Source organism: Malania oleifera, chromosome 4, assembly GCF_029873635.1.
Source record: "Malania oleifera isolate guangnan ecotype guangnan chromosome 4, ASM2987363v1, whole genome shotgun sequence".
Classification (NCBI taxonomy): domain Eukaryota; kingdom Viridiplantae; phylum Streptophyta; class Magnoliopsida; order Santalales; family Ximeniaceae; genus Malania; species Malania oleifera.
The window spans coordinates 64,941,063-64,960,465 of record NC_080420.1 but is presented as its reverse complement, the minus strand read 5'-3'; the positions used below and the strand labels follow the sequence as shown (position 1 = coordinate 64,960,465).

The following is a 19,403-nucleotide window of genomic DNA, read 5'->3' as shown; positions in this document are numbered from 1 at the left end:
TGTCGGGTCCTACCTTCGGGCTGCACAACCCGTCATAGGGGGTAATACTTGACATTAGATAGTTATACATCCTTGGTGAAATTTTCAGTATTATCAGTTATATCAGACATTTCATGATCAGTATAAATTATTAGAAATTATGAAAGTTATGTTTATTCAGATATGTTATGATAAATGTTTTCAGGTATATGAAATGTACTGTATGTGTATAATTGCATCAAATATTCATGTTGTCACACAACTGTATTTAGTTTATTTTCACTTACTGAGAAGTGTCTCACCCCTGAACTTAATAAATTTTCAGGAAACCCAGAAAGACCGGCGGATCGGGACCGTCATTGAGTCTGTTGAGTGAGTTGAGCTACCCTGCTAGGAGGGTAAGTTTGGACTAAGATCAGAGGTTTTTGATGTGGGATCCTAGAGATTACTTTTGTATTATTTTTGGGAGACGTATATAAATACAATGTTTTGGTTTATAGTTAACTCTGATATTATATATATTTTGTGGGTATTAGAATGATGATTTATATTTACTGCTGCTTAGGTTTTTGCTGTAAATGTCAGATGTGTTCCCGTTACCCACGGGTTCGGATTGACTTTATCATTATTTATGTTTTATTATATGATAAGATAAACAGGTTATTACATTCGCTTGTCGGCATTAATACATTAATTGAACGTAGTGTGAATGTCAACATTGGTGTATGAAAATTGTGAACATACTGGTATAGATTGCTGATGAAAAATGTATTCTTTGAACAAGTGCATTGATAGATATACTCAATTTTAAGAGAAGACTCTGCCGAAATTTTTATAATAATTCGATGTATTGTGAATATGTATGAAAGTTGTGAAATAAAAAATAACATTTATTGCAATTATTTAAAGTCCTAATTGAAATACAAAACTTATTCAAGTGCAATACTTTTTAATAATATGTTGGTAAGTAATTATTATTGCATTTTTTTTTATTTTAACATATTAAGGTAAAGGAATATGCACATTCTTAATGAAGTTTTTTTTTTTTTAAAGAACATTTTGATATTTTTTCCAATTTTGTGTAGTAAAAGGGATAATGACAATGGGCAGTAATTTTATTTGTTGAACATAAATTTTTTTTTTAGAAAAAAATTATATTTTGAAGAAGGTAGTGTAAAACTCGTTGGACCATTCAAAGAGTTTTGACTGTCACGCGTCAATTAGCGGCAGCTCTTGTCATGTAAAACTTGTTGGATGGTCCAGCGAGTTTTCCTTAAAAATTTGCGGGACCATCCAGCGAGTTTTGAGACACATAAAATTAGGAAAAAAAGTCCAACAAAATCGTTATTTAATATTTTGTTATAAGAAAAATTAAAAAAGGGGAATCAACTCAAATTTCCCTCCCTATACAGTGTCGGTGCAACACGGGGCAATATTGCACTAAAAGCACAACTTATTTTTGCGGAAGGGTAAACTCGAGTCGGGAAGCGGAAAACTGTCCTTTTCACTTCAACACATACTACAAACATATCATAAAGTAGGGTCCCACACAATCTCATTCCGGCTTCACTCTAGCACGCTCGCTAGATGATCATCCGCATCAAAAACAGAAAAACTAAAATCAAAACTGCTCGTCTCCTTCTACTCCTTCCACCTGTCTCTACCCATTTATGAATATGACCGCCTCCCGATCTGTAAATGAAGAAACCCTCGTCGGGACTGCGACAATTGGCTTTCCAGCGAAGGCGATCATCGGCTACAATGCTTCTCTCCTCCGCTGCTGGTGACCTCGCCGACAACGACATGCTCTCGGAAACTGCCTCCGCGGCCCTTCTCCGCAGGACCCTCGTCGTTGTTCTCTTTTTCACTGTCGCAACTCTCTCTTGCGTCGTCTTATACAGGGCCGTCGACTCACTTCCCTTCTTCATTCGCTCTTCCGCAGACCCTTCCGCCGCTCTGCACTACATTTTCCCCTCCGCCGCCGATGTTTCTCCTTCGGTCAGCTCCAATTTCGACGATTCTCCTTCGGTGAGCTCCTTTTTGTTTGTTCCAGTTCTTGCTCTTCTGCCGCTTTCTCGATTTCAGCATACGTTTGATATGCCAGACACTTGAGTAAGAAGAGAGTGAATTTTAATTAGAATCTTCAAAATGAGGAAAGCAGAGACGTTTCAGTAAAACCGTTGTATGATAGGGTTAGTTGTCTGCTAGGTTTTTAATTTCGGTTTAGACTAATTTTTTTAGGTCTGGAAAATGTAAAAATTTTGATGTCAATTTCCATTTGAATTTTAACTAATGATAGTAATTAGTTGTAAAATATGGACATGCTTTAAAATAAAACGTTAGAAACAGTTAGTAACTATGCACTCAGTGGACAAGGCTCTCATCAGGGGATCAGGGAGGGTAAGATGTATGCGGCCTTCCCACTATGCGTGGTTTGAACTCGTCACTTGAGGTTGGATATAAAACCCTTACCATTGAGTCAAGGTCTGCCCTCTAAGATTTAAACTAAAATATCATAATAAAATGAATATTAATTAATATAACAAGTATATGGTGCTTTCTTTTGTACTAAGATTACTTTAGACACGAGAGGTTGTATAAAATGTAGTTAATAACTAAGTTTAATTTTGCATAAACTCTGTAAAGGTTTAAATCTATCATTCTTATCCTTCTTGTAACAATCTTTGTTTAGAAAAAAGGGAAGAAATTTTATTAAGAAGTCACTTGGTAATAAATTGGAATGTTAGACCATGACAAAATGCTGTACAATAATCTGTCAATATAGCACATCTTTTGTTATTAGTTTATTATTATGATGCAATTTTGTTCTTGAGATAAAAAATGTCGAAATAATATAATAAATCAATATATTTGGTCTAGGATTATAAATTCTTTATAATTATTTTTTTTTGAAAAGAACATGTATAAATACTTAATGATATAAATGTGATAAATGAAAAAAAATTGGTAAAGGAATATATGTATGCACAAATTATTAGTAGAAGATGAAGCTATAACTCAATATTGATTAGGTGTTTGTTTTTTGATCAGCAAAGATTGTTTTCATTAAAGGTCAATAACAATGTCAAAAAGGAAATTACCTGTAATAAAGGGTGTCAAGCAAGTCCAGAATTGTATGGCTTTCTGTTATATACCAGCCAGTATACCAACTAGTTGGGGTGGTAGTCCATCTGTCAAGATAGAGCTGATCCTTTGAAGGCTCTTCTATTTCTTTCCCTCCACAGCTCCACATAATCCAAAAGATGATAAGGGGAATAAGAGTCCAATCTTTCATACTTTCCTTACTTGAGTGAATGCCTTTCAGTGCCCATACCTCTCCCTCCACTGTTATAGTAGTAACCCGCTGCTGTCTCATCAGTGCCATGGCCAAGTCCCAAAGATTTCTCATCCAAGAACAGTGTAAGGGGAGATTGTCAGTTGTCTTGGCATTCTTCATGCACAAAAGCACCTGTTGACAAGAGCTAGTCCCATTTTATGTAGGTTGTCAGTCATGAGAATCTTCCAAGAGTTGCGTCCCATGCAAAAAAAGCAACCTTTGTTAGGGCATGGGTTTTCCAATAGGCTTCCAGGGATCTTTCTGCTGGTTATTATGGGAGAAGTGAGTTTCCTGTAGTATGAGTTGACTGTGCAGCTGCCATTATTGTCCAAGGTCAACTTTGGTTCATTTGAGGATTTTCAAAGGGAACTTTGCATAGGCTGCCAAAGAAGTCCACAAGGTTTTCAACCTCCCAATCATGAGCATTCCTAACAAAGGTAATGCCCTAGGTAATTCCATTGGCTGAAAGTTGGAGGTGACCTCTAATTTGAGCATCTTTATCACAGGCCAAGCTGAAAATATAACCAAATTTCATGCTCAACACTTTAAGATTCTCTACCTTCTTTAGAAGCTTAACAGGTGAGATTAGTGCCATATTTTGAAAAAATGATTTTTATCGAGAAATGGTCTTTCTCCTTTATGAACCTCCAAAGCCATTTCCCAAGGAGGGCTTTGTTGAAAGTAGAAAGGGTCTTTAGCCTACGCTTCTGCTTCGAATTGGTTGCTTAACAGCCCCCCTTTTGACAAGATGCTATTTGAAATGTTCTCCCATGCTTCCCCAAAAGGGATTTTTTTGAATGTCCTCCAAGCTTTTGGATGCTGAGCAAGAAATGGGGAAGAGGGACATATAATAGGCTGGTAGGTTTAAGAGACTGCTGTTTATGAGGGAGCAAGTCTTCCTCATTTTGAAATATGAACTCTTATCCTTCCTGCAAGTTTCTTCTCAAATCTTTTGATAGTAGGATCCCAAACTCCTTTGTCTTTAAGTTTAGCTCCAATAGGGGGATTAAGGTAGGTTCAGGGGAAAGCCCACAATTTTCAGCCTAAAACCTCTACATGGAAAGCCTTCTCAGTGCTGTACCCCATTGGAAAGCTTTTTCCCTATTTAACTTTCAGACCTAAGACTACTCAAAGCAGAGAAGAATGCACCTTAAACTGAGAATATGTTGAGGATCTGCCTCACAGAAAACAATTGGCAAAGAGAAGGTGCGAGACTTCCAGTTCTATACCATGCCTGTTGATGCTAAGACCTTTGAAAACATCTCATTTGGTGATTTCTGCAGCAGGAGACTCAACTTCCATCACCGTGTGAGTTGTGATTTTCCCCTCAGCATTGCCATTCTTTTGAGAATGCAGAGGAGAAAATCACAACTCACGTGGCCAAGAGCTTTTTCCATGTCATGCTTGCAAAGCACCCCATATTTCCTTGCCTTGGAGTGGGCATCTACAACTTCAGATGCAATAAGGGCTGCATCCATGAGCTTTCTACCGGCTATGAAGGCAATTTGGTGCTGTTCGATGACTTCTAATTGCGCTGTTGAGCATTGTGATGAATACCTTGGATAAGATTTTATAGATACTTAGCCCAAGGCTGATAGGTCAGAAATCCTTGGCTAAAGGCCCCTGTTTCAGGGCAACACATGTTGAATCAAGGTTGCCCACTGATCTTATTTTTGTAACAAAAAACCTGATAATGTCCTGCTTGAGGTCCTAGTTTGCTTGAGTGAAAGGCAAAGTGAAGCCATCAAGACTATTACCTTGTCCCCATTGCAATCATTGAAGGCTTGAAGAATTTTCTTCTCATAAAAGGCCTTTCTAGCCACTTGTGGTGCGTGGTTTCAAGATGCTGAAAGTGATACCTTCAAATTTTGGTTGCCAAATGTAGATTCAGAGTAAAGATTCTCATAGAAGTCATGAATGCTATTTTTGATGTTCTCTTAGTCTACCAAAATCTCTCCCTTGATTTCAATATTGGTCAAGGTGTTGAACCTTCAGTGAATAAGTGGGGATTTTTTGGTGGACAAAGCTAGTTTTTATGATCCCCCTCTTTAAGCCATGAGGCTTGGATATTTGTCTCCAAGTTATTCTTCCATGTTAATGACATCAGCCAGCTCTTTTCGGGGCATAAGCCTTCTTGCTTTATTTTAAGCATTGAGGCCTTGAGCTATTTCTTTGTCATCAAGCTTCTTGAGGCTGCTAAGGATGGTATCCTTTTTCAAGTAAATTTTTTTGGAAGTGTTATTTAATATTCCATTTCAACTTCTGTTTCTGTCCCTTAAGTTTTGAGACAGCCACAAAGCTTGCTTTCCCTTCAAAACTAAGTGAAGGCCACTAAACTTAACTTGGTTATAGAAGCCCTCATGTTTGAGCCACACATTTTTAAATCGGAAAGGAGTTGAGGTCCATTTAATTCCTCTTTTATCAAGAACGACAGGGAAGTGATCTGAGTTAGGCCTTGGGAGAGAAGTTTCTGCATTACCTAATTACCTTAGGGAAATCTTCTTCCTAATCTGAATGGATTAGAAGCTTGTCAATCCTCAAGTAGGAGGGGGACACTAGTTAGACCATGTGAAAGAGCTACCAAGGAGGAAAGATCAATGGGGCATTCACATTAATAAATTCTAGGAACTCCTCCACACTTATGATTCCCAAAGTTCCTCCACTTCTTTCATGAGGATACAAAACAGTGTTGACTGCCTCAATGATCCAAGGGGCATCTCATTTGGCTTTGATCTCAAAGAGCTCATTCCACTGAAGCAGCCTGGAGGGTCCTTGACCTGGACTGTAAATGCCAATGAAAATCCATTTGAAGTTATCCTCCAAGTTCTTGAAAAGGCAAGTAACCAAGAGAGAATTTATTATGTGATTCAACATTTCCAGTACATCATCCGTCCATTAAAACAAGAAGACCTCTGGTATTTCTTGTAGCTCCAATGTAGATCCACTTTCAGTTATTGTGCTCCCATAGGCTGTTGATCATAAGCGTATCCACAGTCTCAGTTTTATTTTCCTGTAAGCATTTTATGTCATGTTGCCATTCTTTGAGAAAACATTCAATCAATGCCCCTTTTGATCTGTCATTTTTAAGCCCTAACTTCTTAGATGTCAATTTTATGAACATAATTTCACCAAATATCCCCAGAGGGTGCCACCTGCCTGTCTCCTTTGAGTCCAAAACTCTTCCATTATCATTCAAAATGCCAGTTGTTTAATCTATTAGCATCTTTCTACATGCTGCTGCCCTGTGGTTTTTGATAATAAGCTTTCCTTCTTATTGTCATTTTTTCTCTATTTTTCCAAAGAGGCTCATAGTCCTTTTCTGTGAAGCCTTTGAAAGATGCTCGAAAAGTTTTGCTAACCATCTTCATCCTACAGAGGACCCAATTGAAAGCCTGCTCCTTAAAGCAGACACTGTCAATACCAGTTCTTATAGCCCCTCAATTTGTGGGGAAGAGGACTTTCTTGAGTGTCATCCCAAGCATTCATTAAAGTCTGGGATTAACACCAGGCATCCTTCTCAATACAGGGTCCTTAGAGTTCATCTTGCAAGGTTGCTTTTTGTGGCTGCATGAACTGCCCCTGCATAAGTGGCAGTTTCAAGAGTGAACAAGAGGGATTCTGAAAGGAAATTGAGGCGTTGTGGGCTTGACCAGGGTTTGGGCCCTCTTTGGATCATAAAGGATTGAAGGGGTTGGGCCATTGGGTGGGGGGGTGTTCCATTGGGAATGGCCTGGGAGAGGGTGAACGGGCCAAATAATTGTCCTCTGGTTCTTGAATTTTTAGAACTCAAATCGCGGTTGACCCAAAGCTCAGCAAAGCACTTAAAAGACTTTGTGCCAGTGGGAGCCTGACCCACATATCAGTTCATTAGGGGTAAGCTGTATTACGAAGTCTGATCTCTGCTTCATGATGCATGCGGAAGAGCACATGTCGCCACTTATCTTCTCCAACAGAATGGTTTGGAAGTCCCTTTAGGCGCATGAGTCTTCTATGCATTGCTTAGGGTAAAGTTGATAAAGTGTGTTTTGATGGGTGCAAAAACAGAGCCCAAAAGGGTCAGGGGGAGTTAACCAATTTGAAGTGTGAGGTGAATTATGACGGAAAGGGATTGAAGAGGGAATTTCTTGGTTTATTGTTAATTTTTATTATTTTTACTTTTATTTTGCATTTTTTGGGGGCGGATTCCTTGTCCCCTATCGTTGTATCTTCTCTTTCTCCATCTAATAAACCTTTTTTTAATATGATAAAAAAAAGAGGTCAAGTTGATGGAGTGGCTGCAATGAGTGCAGGGGCACGCTGCCTCTGAAGGATTTGTTCCCTTCGTTCTTCCAAGGGATGGAAATGCTTTGACGTCTCAGGTGGGGTGAGGCAACCTAGAACTCTAATATAAAGTAGGACCTTGGGCTTTTCTCTTAGGGCTATGAAGAATTCTAGCGGCTCAACTGTGGCTTTACAGATCTTGGGTGATCCTGGAGTCAAAACCTTCTTGGAAAGAAATAAACCTCCAAATCCAACCTCCTGCATTAATCTATGTTATGGCTAAAACTGATTCCTATTGAGTTGGTCCATAAGGAGTTGTCTTTCCTTCTCTCATTCTATGAAACCAGGAAGAAGCTTTGCCCCAGACCAAAACTCTTCTTGGATGGTGAGGAGTAAATCAATCTTCTCCACTTCCAAGAAAATATAAACCCTTCTGGCCCTCCGGCATTCCATGATTTTGAGAAAGGCAACATGTTCTCCATTGAGGACCAGGTCAAACAGCATCCTTTCAATAGCCACCTCCTTCTTGCGTTGCCTCACATAGAGAGAGGGCTTTGCGTTTTAGATGGCTTATAATATAGTTGAAGATTTTTCAAAATGATCAATGCTCTCTTTGAACTGTAAACATTTAAAATTATGATTATTTATTATAAAAGAAGAGATTTCGTTAAGAAAGAAGGGAATATACAAAAAGTTGGAGGATGAGATATAGCCTCCCAAGATTGTGCAGATTGGCGGAAAAGGATTCATGTTGCCAGCTGCACTAGTTGCTTAAGGCTTAGTTGTGGTTTTTTGTTTTTGGAGGATAATAATTCTCCTAGGAATAAAATCGAAGGCACAAGGAAAGAAAAAGAAAGAGCTGAATACATCTGTAAAACCTCTAATCGTCCTGGAGATTTGAAAAAACATGCCTTAAAAACATCAAAAGCCCGAGAAGCCATAAACATGATCCTATCCAAAGCAATAATAATATCAATCCCTTTCTTGTGAAAATACAAAAATCCTTTCGAATTGATTCCCCTACTAGTTGCTTAAGGCTTGGTTGTGGTTTTTTGTTTTTGGAGGATAAGAATTCTCCTAGGAATAAAATCGAAGGCACAAGGAAAGAAAAAGAAAGAGCTGAATACATCCGTAAAGCCTTTAATCGTCCTGGAGATTTGAAAACACATGCCTTAAAAACATTAAAAACCTGAGAATCCAAAAACATGATCCTATCCAAAGTAATAATAATATCAATCCCTTTCTCGTGAAAATACAAAAATCCTTTCCAACTGTATTTCCTACAAAATAGCAAAATTTGCACCTCCACAATCCACTAGCATCTTTACTCCTACCAAAGCATCTAAAAGAAGCAGGCAAAAATCTTCTAATGTCTCTAGACAAACCCAATTCTCTCCAAACAAACAATCTAGTTCACGAAGCCCAAGCAAATGTAGTAGAACAGCAATGGGAATTTGTGTCTTAGAATGCCTCCTACTCTGTAGCAAATTGGCAGTTTTGACACAAATTCCCATTGCTGTTGTACTACATTTGCTTGGGCTTCGTCAATTTGCTACATTTGCTTTAGGGATAGTGCCTTGGAACGCCTCCTACTCTATAGCAAATTGTTGGTGTTTACTCTATTAAGAACTACTAACCAAGTGAATGCCTCAATATTAGAGGAAATTTCTGTCTTCCAAATATTGGGGTGAAGAGTAAAAGATAAAGACGAGCAAATTAAATGATCTAAGAACCTCGCTCCTATTAGAAGGGCCGAAGGGCAATGAACTTCAAAGAAAGAAAGCCATGAAGAGTAATCCTCAACCTCATGATCATTAAAATTTGTAGGAAAAAATAGAATTTCCAAGAAATTGTATCACCATCAATTAACATAAAAGAAGAACTAGAGGCATTACAAATTGTTGAAAGGCATGAAACGAGCAAAAATAATAGATCAAGAAATGTCTCCCACCAACATATCATCCCAAAACGAATACAAGAGCCATCACCCAATTTATAAATGATAAAACAAGAAGAAGAAGTCAATTTTCTTTTATAAATGATAAAAGAAAATAACAAAAATATATGTGTGAAATAAACCTTCAAGGTCTGTCAAGAGTACTTTTGATGCCCATGTTAGCATCCCAGCGATTCTAGTGCAAGCCAATTCACTTTGAACTTCTTTGTGCCAACGGGAGTTCACCTCCTAGGGAAACTGTCATAACCGTTTACCCATTGGAAACGTGTGTTTGGATACCAACTTTCCATGACCCAAACACCCCTCAACATTAGACCTAAAAGAACCTCCCAACTAACCCAATGATTTGTCTTCTGTCTGATCACCTAGATCTCATAAAGGCCCTTTCTACGCATTAAGACTAACACTCTAGCCTTCACCATGACCCAAAAAGCTGAATAGCTACAATTAGCGAAGGGAACTCCTAAATAGGTCAAAGGCTAGTCTAAGACACCATAATCATCTAAATATGCGAAATCTAAAGGTCCATCAAAATTAAAATTGATAGCAGCAATACCACTTTTAGGCATATTCATTTTCAAACCAGACATCCTCTAAAAAATTCTGAAATAGTGAAAACATTCATGAGTGACTCTATGATCAGATAAGAAAAGGATATTGTCATCTGCAAACTATAAATAAGAAACAATTACCCTTACTTTTCCCACAGGAATCCCTTTCACTAAACCTCTATCTTAGGAAGCACCAATACCAACTTGAGACATGGATACAGCATGATACCGACGCAGCGATATGAAGATTTTGAAAAAATAAGGCTACAACATGGCAAGGATACAGTAATTAATTAATATAAAAAAACATATATAGGTTTGTTTTTCCTTTTAGATGAAAAATATTGTGGTATTTTTGATTTAGAATGAAAGATAAGCATTATTTATGCAAAATTATCAATTACACATTCACACACTACACCTATACAATCATCAATCTCATTCATATTATAAATTATTGGTCCAACAACAAAAAAGCAACTTAAGGGCATTGCTGGTACTGGGCAATGGGCCTAGCTCATTAAGATTCTTTTTTATTTTTTTATTTTTAAGAAACAGATCAAAGAGTGGCAAACTGGCAATAGTCTTAAAATTTAGAGCTGGGAGGGGGAGGGAGTTTTGGTGGGAGTTCCAATGCTGCTTTATAGGGCTAGTGCAGTGGCACTAGGGCTCCAAAACCCAACAACTCTATTACGAAAGAATCTCTAGACTCGTAGTTTCTCGACTTCTCCTTTTTGTTTTTTTGGTTCTATATACAGAATTAAAGGGAGCAACAAAACTCTGTATTTTGATACAAGAAATATCCTGGAGGTGTTTGCACTGTGTCAGGAAGTGTCATAAAGTGTCTCAGTCGTGTCTAAAAATAAAAAACAAATTAATTATTTTCCGACACATGTTGGGGAGTCTCGAGCAGGTGTCAGTATCCAATACGTGTCAGATGCTGACACTTCAGGCTTCCAAAAGTGTTGGAGTTTCCTAGCCTCTATTCATGGTTTTATCTACCGGCCTATTAAGAAGATCAACAAGTACAAATAAAAAATAAGACACTGGATCCCTGTTTGGCACCCTTCTATGTTGTAATCCATGACTTAGGTTTCCCATTTATAATAATTGAGGAGGCTGCAGAAAACAGCCCCCTTGACCATGACCTCCAGCTATCACTAGATTCCTTAGCTAAAACTGCGTCCAAAAAATTCCAAGTAACCCAATCATAAACCTCCTCAAAACCCTACTAAAAAAAATCCCTTATCTATGAACATCCTCCCCATCATTAGCTTCCAAGATAGCATCCAAAATAAAAGCATTATGTGCGTGAGAGAAATGGTATTACTTAAAACCAAAAACTCAACCCATCCATGAGGTCCTTCGCTATAATCTTCCACACACTAGTTTTCTTATCCAAAAAAGAAAAAAGCTAGTTGCTAAACTCATACATCTTAAATCCAACACTTTAATAGATCTTATTCTCTAAGGCACCAAGGTGATAAACATGGAATCAATACTCTTATCAATAACCCATTCAAATAAAAACTCGTGAAATATCTTTGAACAAATCATCTCTTAACACATCCCAACAATATTGGAAAAAACCATATTAAACAATTTGGACTAGGGGCAAGAGGATGCTGCAGCAAAGGTTTACAATGGTGATGGTGTTTTGGGTAGGATATCTAATGCCTTAGACCTTAAGGCAAAGGGATCCAAGGGTCCCAAGGTTTATACTTGTAGGAAGATTGCACAGATGGGTGCGGATATGGAAAAATTGTTTGAAGGAAAAAGAGAGCACTTTGGTGAGGTAGTGCCAAAGATTTTAAAGAGGAATTTACCTAACTTGAAGATGGTCTCTCCCTCCATTTATAATACAAATCAAATACATTCTAATGACAATAATACCCTTATTAACTCTCTCTAATTAACATACTAACAAACTTAATAATAATATTAAAAGACATAAATAACTTCTAACACTTCCCCTCAAGTTGGAGCATAAATATCATATGCTCCTAGCTTGTTACAAATAAATTTAACATAAGCACCCCCCAAAGCTTTTGTAAACAAATTAGCAAACTGCATATTAGACTTCATATAAGTAGTAGTAATGAGCTTCTGCACAAGTTTCTCTTGAACAAAATGACAATCAACTTCAATGTGTTTCGTCTGCTTATGAAAGACTGGGTTGGAGGCAATATGAAGAGCAACTTGATCATAACACATCAACTTCATAGGCTGAGAATGTGAAAAACCCAATTCTTCCAACATGTTCTTCAACTAGACAAGTTCACAAGTAGTGTGAGCCATAGCTCTATATTTTGATTCAACACTTGCAACCATCGTTTGTTTCTTACTCTTCCATGAAACCAAATTACCACCAACCAAGATATAGTACCCGGTTGTGAATCTTTTGTCGAAAGGCAACCCAACCCAATATCCATGAATATAAGTGTGACCTTGGTCATGATATAAAAGACCTCTCCTAGGTGTACTTTTGAGATATATCAAGATGTGAATTGCTGCATCCCAATGAATTGTCCTCGGAGAATCTAGAAATTGACTCACAACACTTGTTGCAAAAGATATATCCGACTGAGTGATTATGAGATAATTCAACTTTTCAACAAGTGTCCGGTATTGTCTAGGATTAGGCAACAAATCACCCATGTTTGACACTAACTTGTTGTTAGGATCCATGGGTGTATCAACCGGTTTGGGTCCTAACAATCTAGTTTCATCCAACTATGGTCTTAAATTTCCACGAAATTGTCGAAATTTTGTCGAAATTTTTGGTTTCCGTCACTCTCGAAATCAAAATGGGAGTCGATTTTCATTTTACATAATTTCAATCAAAATTTTAACGAATCATTTGACATTTATCAAATTCTCCAAACTTAGCAAAACTTGCCGAAATTTTAATTGTAGAATGAAATTTCCTTGGAATTCAAATGAGAGATTTAGGAGCGAAGTGAAGTTTCTCTCTTATTTTGTTTTATTTTTTTGTTGAAACAAAAAGATTAATTCTAGGGATTTTGAAATTATATGAAAAAATAAACTTACAACAACATTTTTTATTCACGTCTAAATTATCATTATTTGTATAATAAATAATATTTAAATGATTTAGGATTTTCATTTGTATTAATTGAATATTTTTAATGCACATTATCTTATACACAAATTATATTACAACTTTTCCACTTTATGCACAACATAGATGCATTTAATTTGTAATATATTAGTCCTAAACAAGGTCTTAATTTTCGATTTCGACTCAAATTTCGAAGCTCCAAAAGTACGGAAATTTCAATTTCAATTTGGGAAAAAAAAAACGGAAATCAGTATTAAAACATGGAATTCTTTGTGAAACTTTAGAAATGGTTAACAAACATAATAATGTAAGTTTTAAGACTACTATATTGCAAGTTGAATACATCTATGTTGTGTATGAGGTGGAAAAGTTGTAATATAGTATGTGTATCAAACATATTTGTAAGATGATGTACATTAAGCATATTTAGCTAATAGAAATGAAATACATAAACTATTTAAATATTATTTATTATACAAATAATGATAATTTAGACATGAACGGTTAAATAAAATGCTGCTATATAAGTTTATTTTTTCATATAATTTCAAAACATTTGTAATAATCTTTTGTTTCGATAAAAACAAATAAAATAAATTAATAGAGAAATTTCGCTTGACTCCTAAATCTCTTATTTGAATTCGAAGAAATTTCATTGTATAGTTAAAATTTCGACTAGTTTTGCTAAAATTTCGAGATTTTGATAAATTTCGGGATGATTCTTTGAGATTTCGACGGAAATTATGCAAGATGGAAATCGATTGCCATTTTTGATTTCGAGGATGACGGAAACAGGAAATTTCGACGAAAATTTCGACAATTTCGTGGAAATTTAAGACCATGGTCCTAAAACTTATGTTATGCGTCTATTAACCATTTCTAAAATTTCATGAAAGAATTCCATTATTTACTATTGATTTCCATTATTTTTTCAAATCGAAATCAAACTTGACATTGAAATTGAAAATTATATCAAAATTTTCATACTTTTGGAGCTTCGAAATTTGAGTCGAAATTGAAATTTAAGACCTTGCATCCAACATATCAAGAACATACTTTCCCTGTCACAAAACAATTCCCATACGAGATCTAGATACTTCTATACTCAAGAAGTATTTTTCATCTTTGGCCTAAAACTTAGTTTGCAGTAAAAGTTTAGGACTTTGAATACCTTTATCATCATCACTTGTAATAACAGTATCATCCATATACACAACAAGAAGGATCTTACCTAATGAAGTATGACGATAAAACACATAATGATCCACTGCACATAGTCGAAAATCAACCTCAACTACTACAATATTGAAATGACCAAATCATGCTTTAGGAGACTGTTTTAAACCATATAGTGCCTTTTTGAGCCGACACGCTAAGCCCAACTCTGCTTGAGCAACAAATTGAGGTGGTTGCTCCATATAAGACCTCCTCCTCAAGATCACCATGCAAGAAGGCATTCTTCACATCTAATTGATGCAATTGCCAGTGACAGGTGGTAGCCAAGGAGATGAACATATGTATTGATGTAAGTTTGGCAAGTGGAGAAATAGTGTCAAAATAATCCAAACCATACTCTTGAGTATACACCTTAGCAACAAGACGAGCCTTTAGACGAGCCACAAAATCATCTGGGTTGACTTTCGCAGTTTAGACCCGGTGACAACCAACTACAGACTTGTCAGGAGGAGGAGATACCAAGTCCCAAGTGCCTTTGTCTTGTAAAGAATTTATCGCTTCAACCATAGAATTCCTTCACCCAGGGTGGGCTAGGGCTTTCGAATTAGGGAGGATAGTATATGACAGAGCAGTAACAAAACAATAATAGGAGGGTGATAAGAAGTCATAGCAAACATAGTTGGAAATGGCATGTTGGGTGCATGTGCATTTACCTTTCTGAACAGTAATGGGAGGATCAACATCATGGGAAATATGATCATCACATGAGGAAACCAATGGTGCGATTGTAGAATCTAGAGGGGACTCTCTTCCTTGGAGCTGCTGTCGTGAATACACTTGCAAATTAGGATGATCGAGGCGATGAGAAGGGCTCGAAGTACATGGAGACTCAAATGATTGATTGGCCAAGGACAATAAAATAGAATTTGGAAAATTAGGCAGAGGAAGAGACTCATTGTGCTTAGAAGCACTCACGGACTGAGTATAGTAAGGTGTAGGCTCAAAGAAGGTAACATTTGCAGAAACAAAGAAGTGATGCGGCACAGGACTAACAACAATATTCCTTTTGAGTATATGAGTAGCCCAAGAACACATATTTTATAGCACGAGGATCTAACTTATCCGCCCCAGGAGTTAGTTGATGAGCAAACGACACACACCCGAACATATAGGGGAGAGAGAATAAAGGTGAATTAGTAGGGAATTCTACAACTAAGAACAAAGGATGACCAGATAGCAAGTAGTAAGTACACCATCACTCTGAAACACTTTAGGTACATGCATTTGATAAAGTAAAGTGTGAGTGATTTCAAGGATATGTCTATTTTTCCTCTTTGCGACCCCATTTTGTTGAGGAGTGTGGGCACATGATGATAGATGGATAATAAGTAGTGAATTGTGAACTAAAATGCTCTTTTGCATTATCAATTCAAAGTATTCAAACTAGCAAACCAAGTTGAGTTTTTATTTTAGAATAAAAGGCACAAAATATATGAAATAACTCGGAATGATCTTTTATTAAATATAGCCAAGTCATTCTTGAAAAATCATTACAAAGATTACAAAGTAAACTTGGACACAAATCTACTAGGACCCCAAACATCAGAATGGACTAACATGAGAAGGCTTGCAACCTGTTTATTGACTTGGGAAGCGAAAGGGACACGATGCTTTCCCAATTTGCAAGACTCACAATCAAGACTAAACACAAAACTTTAATTAGGGACAAGACATTTCAACTTTTCCAGTGAAGGATGACCGAGGGGGACAATGAATTTGGAGAGGAGTGGCAGCAGCAATGCAGGCGGTAGAAGGAGATAGTGGCTCAAAGTGATACAGTCCACCAGCTTCACACCCTCTGCCAATTGTGTTCCTTGTCTTCAAATCATGAATGACCACAAAATCAGGGAAGAATGTTACTGAATAATTCATGGATTTAGTAATCTTGCTAACAAACATGAGATTGAAAGGAAACTTGGGAATATACAAAACCGAAGGAAGAGAAATAGAAGAAGCAGGGTTTAAAATCCTACTTCCCTTGATGGCAGTGGTAGATCCATTAGCAAGAGTAACACGAGGTAAATTTGTAGGATATTGAAAAATAGAGAAGAAATTAGGTATACCTGCGATATTATCAGTGGCAGCGGAGTCTATGGCCCAAGGACTAGGATGAGAAGTACTGGATGACAGGCATACTATGGGATTACTTGTTTGGGCAAGAGATGCAATGGGAAGAGAAGCTTGTTGTGACGCTTGATACTGCTAAAACTTGGAACACTCTTCCGTTGACATGGATACAGTATGTTGCCCGCCACTTGGCCCTAAAGGTGTGGAGTCGGTGGTGGCTGCATTGGCTGCCCCCAAAGGTGTGAAGTCGGTGGTGGCTGCATTGGCAACACGTGAAGGTCTATTGTGGAGATCCCAACACTAGTCAATAGATTGACTACCTTGACCACAATGAGTGCACTTGTGAGGAGTGCCTCTACCTTGCCCATCTCTACCACCATGACCACTTGAACCACCTCGATAACTTTTGCAGTTGTTTGGTGGAGTACTAGAATCACGCTGTGTAGCAAAGGCTGTCTTCTTAGAGCCAGATACGAGAGTAGGAGAATGTGTGTTAAAGGAAGCACGAGGACATGAGAATAAACATCGACAAATGAAGGCAACTCTACACTACTAAGTGTCTGGGACTGGACTGCCTCAAACTCAGGTCTCAAGCCCGCTAGAACCCGAAGAATTGTCATCTCTCCCTCTGCTTTCGCATCTCACAAACGTCGGAGGTTGTAGGTTGCATGACATTAAGTTTTTCATGAATATGTTTTATCTCTCCAAAATAATCTGCAATGCTCCTATCTCCTTGTTGTAACTGTAAGTACTCTTGGGATGAATTATATACACGTGTAATGTTACTAGAGTATAGAAGCTTGGCATAATCCCAAATCTCCTTGCACGTATCTAGATGCATGCACATCCGTGCAATTTGTGGCTCCATCGAATTCCACGAGAGAGAAACAATCAAGGCATCTTCTTGAATCCACACTTTTTTTCTCTTCTCATTAGAAAAGGATCAGATTGGGGCAAGTGGTCAAATTTTCCTAATCTTGCTCAATAAACCCAAACAACTTTATACCATTGAACATAATTCTTTCCATCCAACTTTTGAGTTGTTGTCTGTGGTAGCGATGAAGGAAACACGTTTTTGGGATTCATAGGCTCCATCCCACATCCCAACACTCACAAACTAGCAGCCACACCAATGTCAAACAAAAAGAACAATCAAAACTAATTGGGACAATCACAAACGATGTGAATCACTGACACAACCACGGATGAGGTAAATGACTTACCAACTGATATAGCACTGCCACAGCCTCACAACTTAACTTACGAACACTGCCATTGCTCCAAGAAATTCATAAAAAAGCCTTTACGAACATTGAAAAAAACTAGAAATTCATAAAGAAGCCTTTACGAAAAAAGAAAAAAACTAACACGAACATCGAAAAAAACTAATGGATTAACATGTGTGCATGGTCGAAAAAGGTTGGATTTTGAGAAAAAAACATGACCAACAAGTTGATAATTTGGTATAGAGAATGAATCAGAACATTGCAGAGGGGGAAAAAAAAGGAAAAGAAAGAGGTGGTTCGATACTCTCTCATGCGCTGACGTGTGGGGTTGGCACTGTCGGTAGTTGGCCGGCGCGGGGTGACTCATGGGGCTGTTGCTGGAAATGGGGTTTTGGGGACTTATCATATGTACACCCTTCCCCTTTGGAAGGATTGGAAGAGGTCTCTATATTTGAAAATGATGATTTGGTTAATGAGGTACAACTTAAGGATGGTATTTTACCAACACCACTGGAGGAGATTTTGGAAGGATTTTGAAGTTCAAGATCTCATGGATAAATTGGATTTAAAGTTTTGTGATCCTGGGGGAAATGAAGTGCTCCTTAATGGATGTAAAAACAGTGCTAAAAAGGGTCAAAGGGAGTTAGCTAACTTGAATAATTTGGTTAACTATGAAGGAAAAGGATCGAAGATAGGGTTCCTTGTTTAATTTTTATTTTTCCTTTTTATTTTTTATTTTATTTTATTTTATTTTTATTTTTGTGGTGTGGACTTCTCGTCCTCTTTCATTGTAATTTCTCTTTCTCTATATAATATACCTTTTATTATAAAAAAATAAAACAACAATTTGGACTGGGGGCCTTATCCCTCTTCAACCCAAACATATTTGCCTTCACTTCCTATCAAAAGGCCATTCAAACCATAGTTACCTGGGTCGCTGCCCACTCCTTGGAATTGCGATCCGGTTCGCACGTACTGATTTGCAGGTCAATAGCATCCTAAATTGATAGGGTTGAGATCCAATTCCCCAAAAGCAGAGACCCAGATATGTTAACCATTTTCAAATAAAAAAAATATATGAAAATTTTAAAAAATTTCAAAAATCATGCAAAAATATTCACCACTGCTGCAAAGCTTGCTAGGGAGAGAGAGAGAAGCCTGCGCCGAGAGAGAGAAAGGGCTTCTCGCTGCTGTAAGGCCTTCTACGAGAGAGAAGAGGGCTTCCTGCTGCATGAAGCCTGTGACGGAGAGAGCTGGTAATTATTCCATCCAAAGTAAGTAATTCAAAACAAACTGCGATCCAACATAGCATATTGACTAATTGACCCAAATAAGTGGTTCATGTGTACCATGATCTGAAATGGCGTATCCCAAGATTGCGTAGCTGTTTAGTATTTTACCCCATTCCCTTACCCGTGTGTCAAGGGCTGAACACTTCACACCTTGTGAAGGGCTGTGCACCACTAGCTAAAATACTCTTGCTTAACTAGTCAACCGATCTGAAAGTATAGTGTAGTTTACCACAAGAACACATTCACAACCATTGAATGCAAAGTAGGCGAAAGCATTTTGTAAATTTTTTTTTTGATAATAAAAGAAGTTATTAATAGAATAAGAATGTAAAGCTAGGAGAATAAGACATCTTCTTAACAAAGTCTGGAAAATCCAAATGAAAAAACACAAAGAAACAACCTACAGATTATTAAAA

General features: G+C 37.4%; 1 protein-coding gene across 1 annotated transcript in view; it reads left to right on the top strand.

Annotated features, from left to right (window-relative positions):
* Positions 1-1,468: 1,468 nt before the first annotated feature.
* Positions 1,469-19,403, top strand: part of LOC131154024 (uncharacterized protein At4g15970-like) — a 36,990-nt gene continuing 19,055 nt past the window's right edge. Inside the window, exon 1 of the mRNA XM_058106482.1 lies at positions 1,469-2,007. Coding sequence (XP_057962465.1) covers positions 1,678-2,007 — 330 coding nt within the window. The 5' untranslated portion in view covers positions 1,469-1,677. The remainder of the gene's footprint in view (positions 2,008-19,403) is intronic.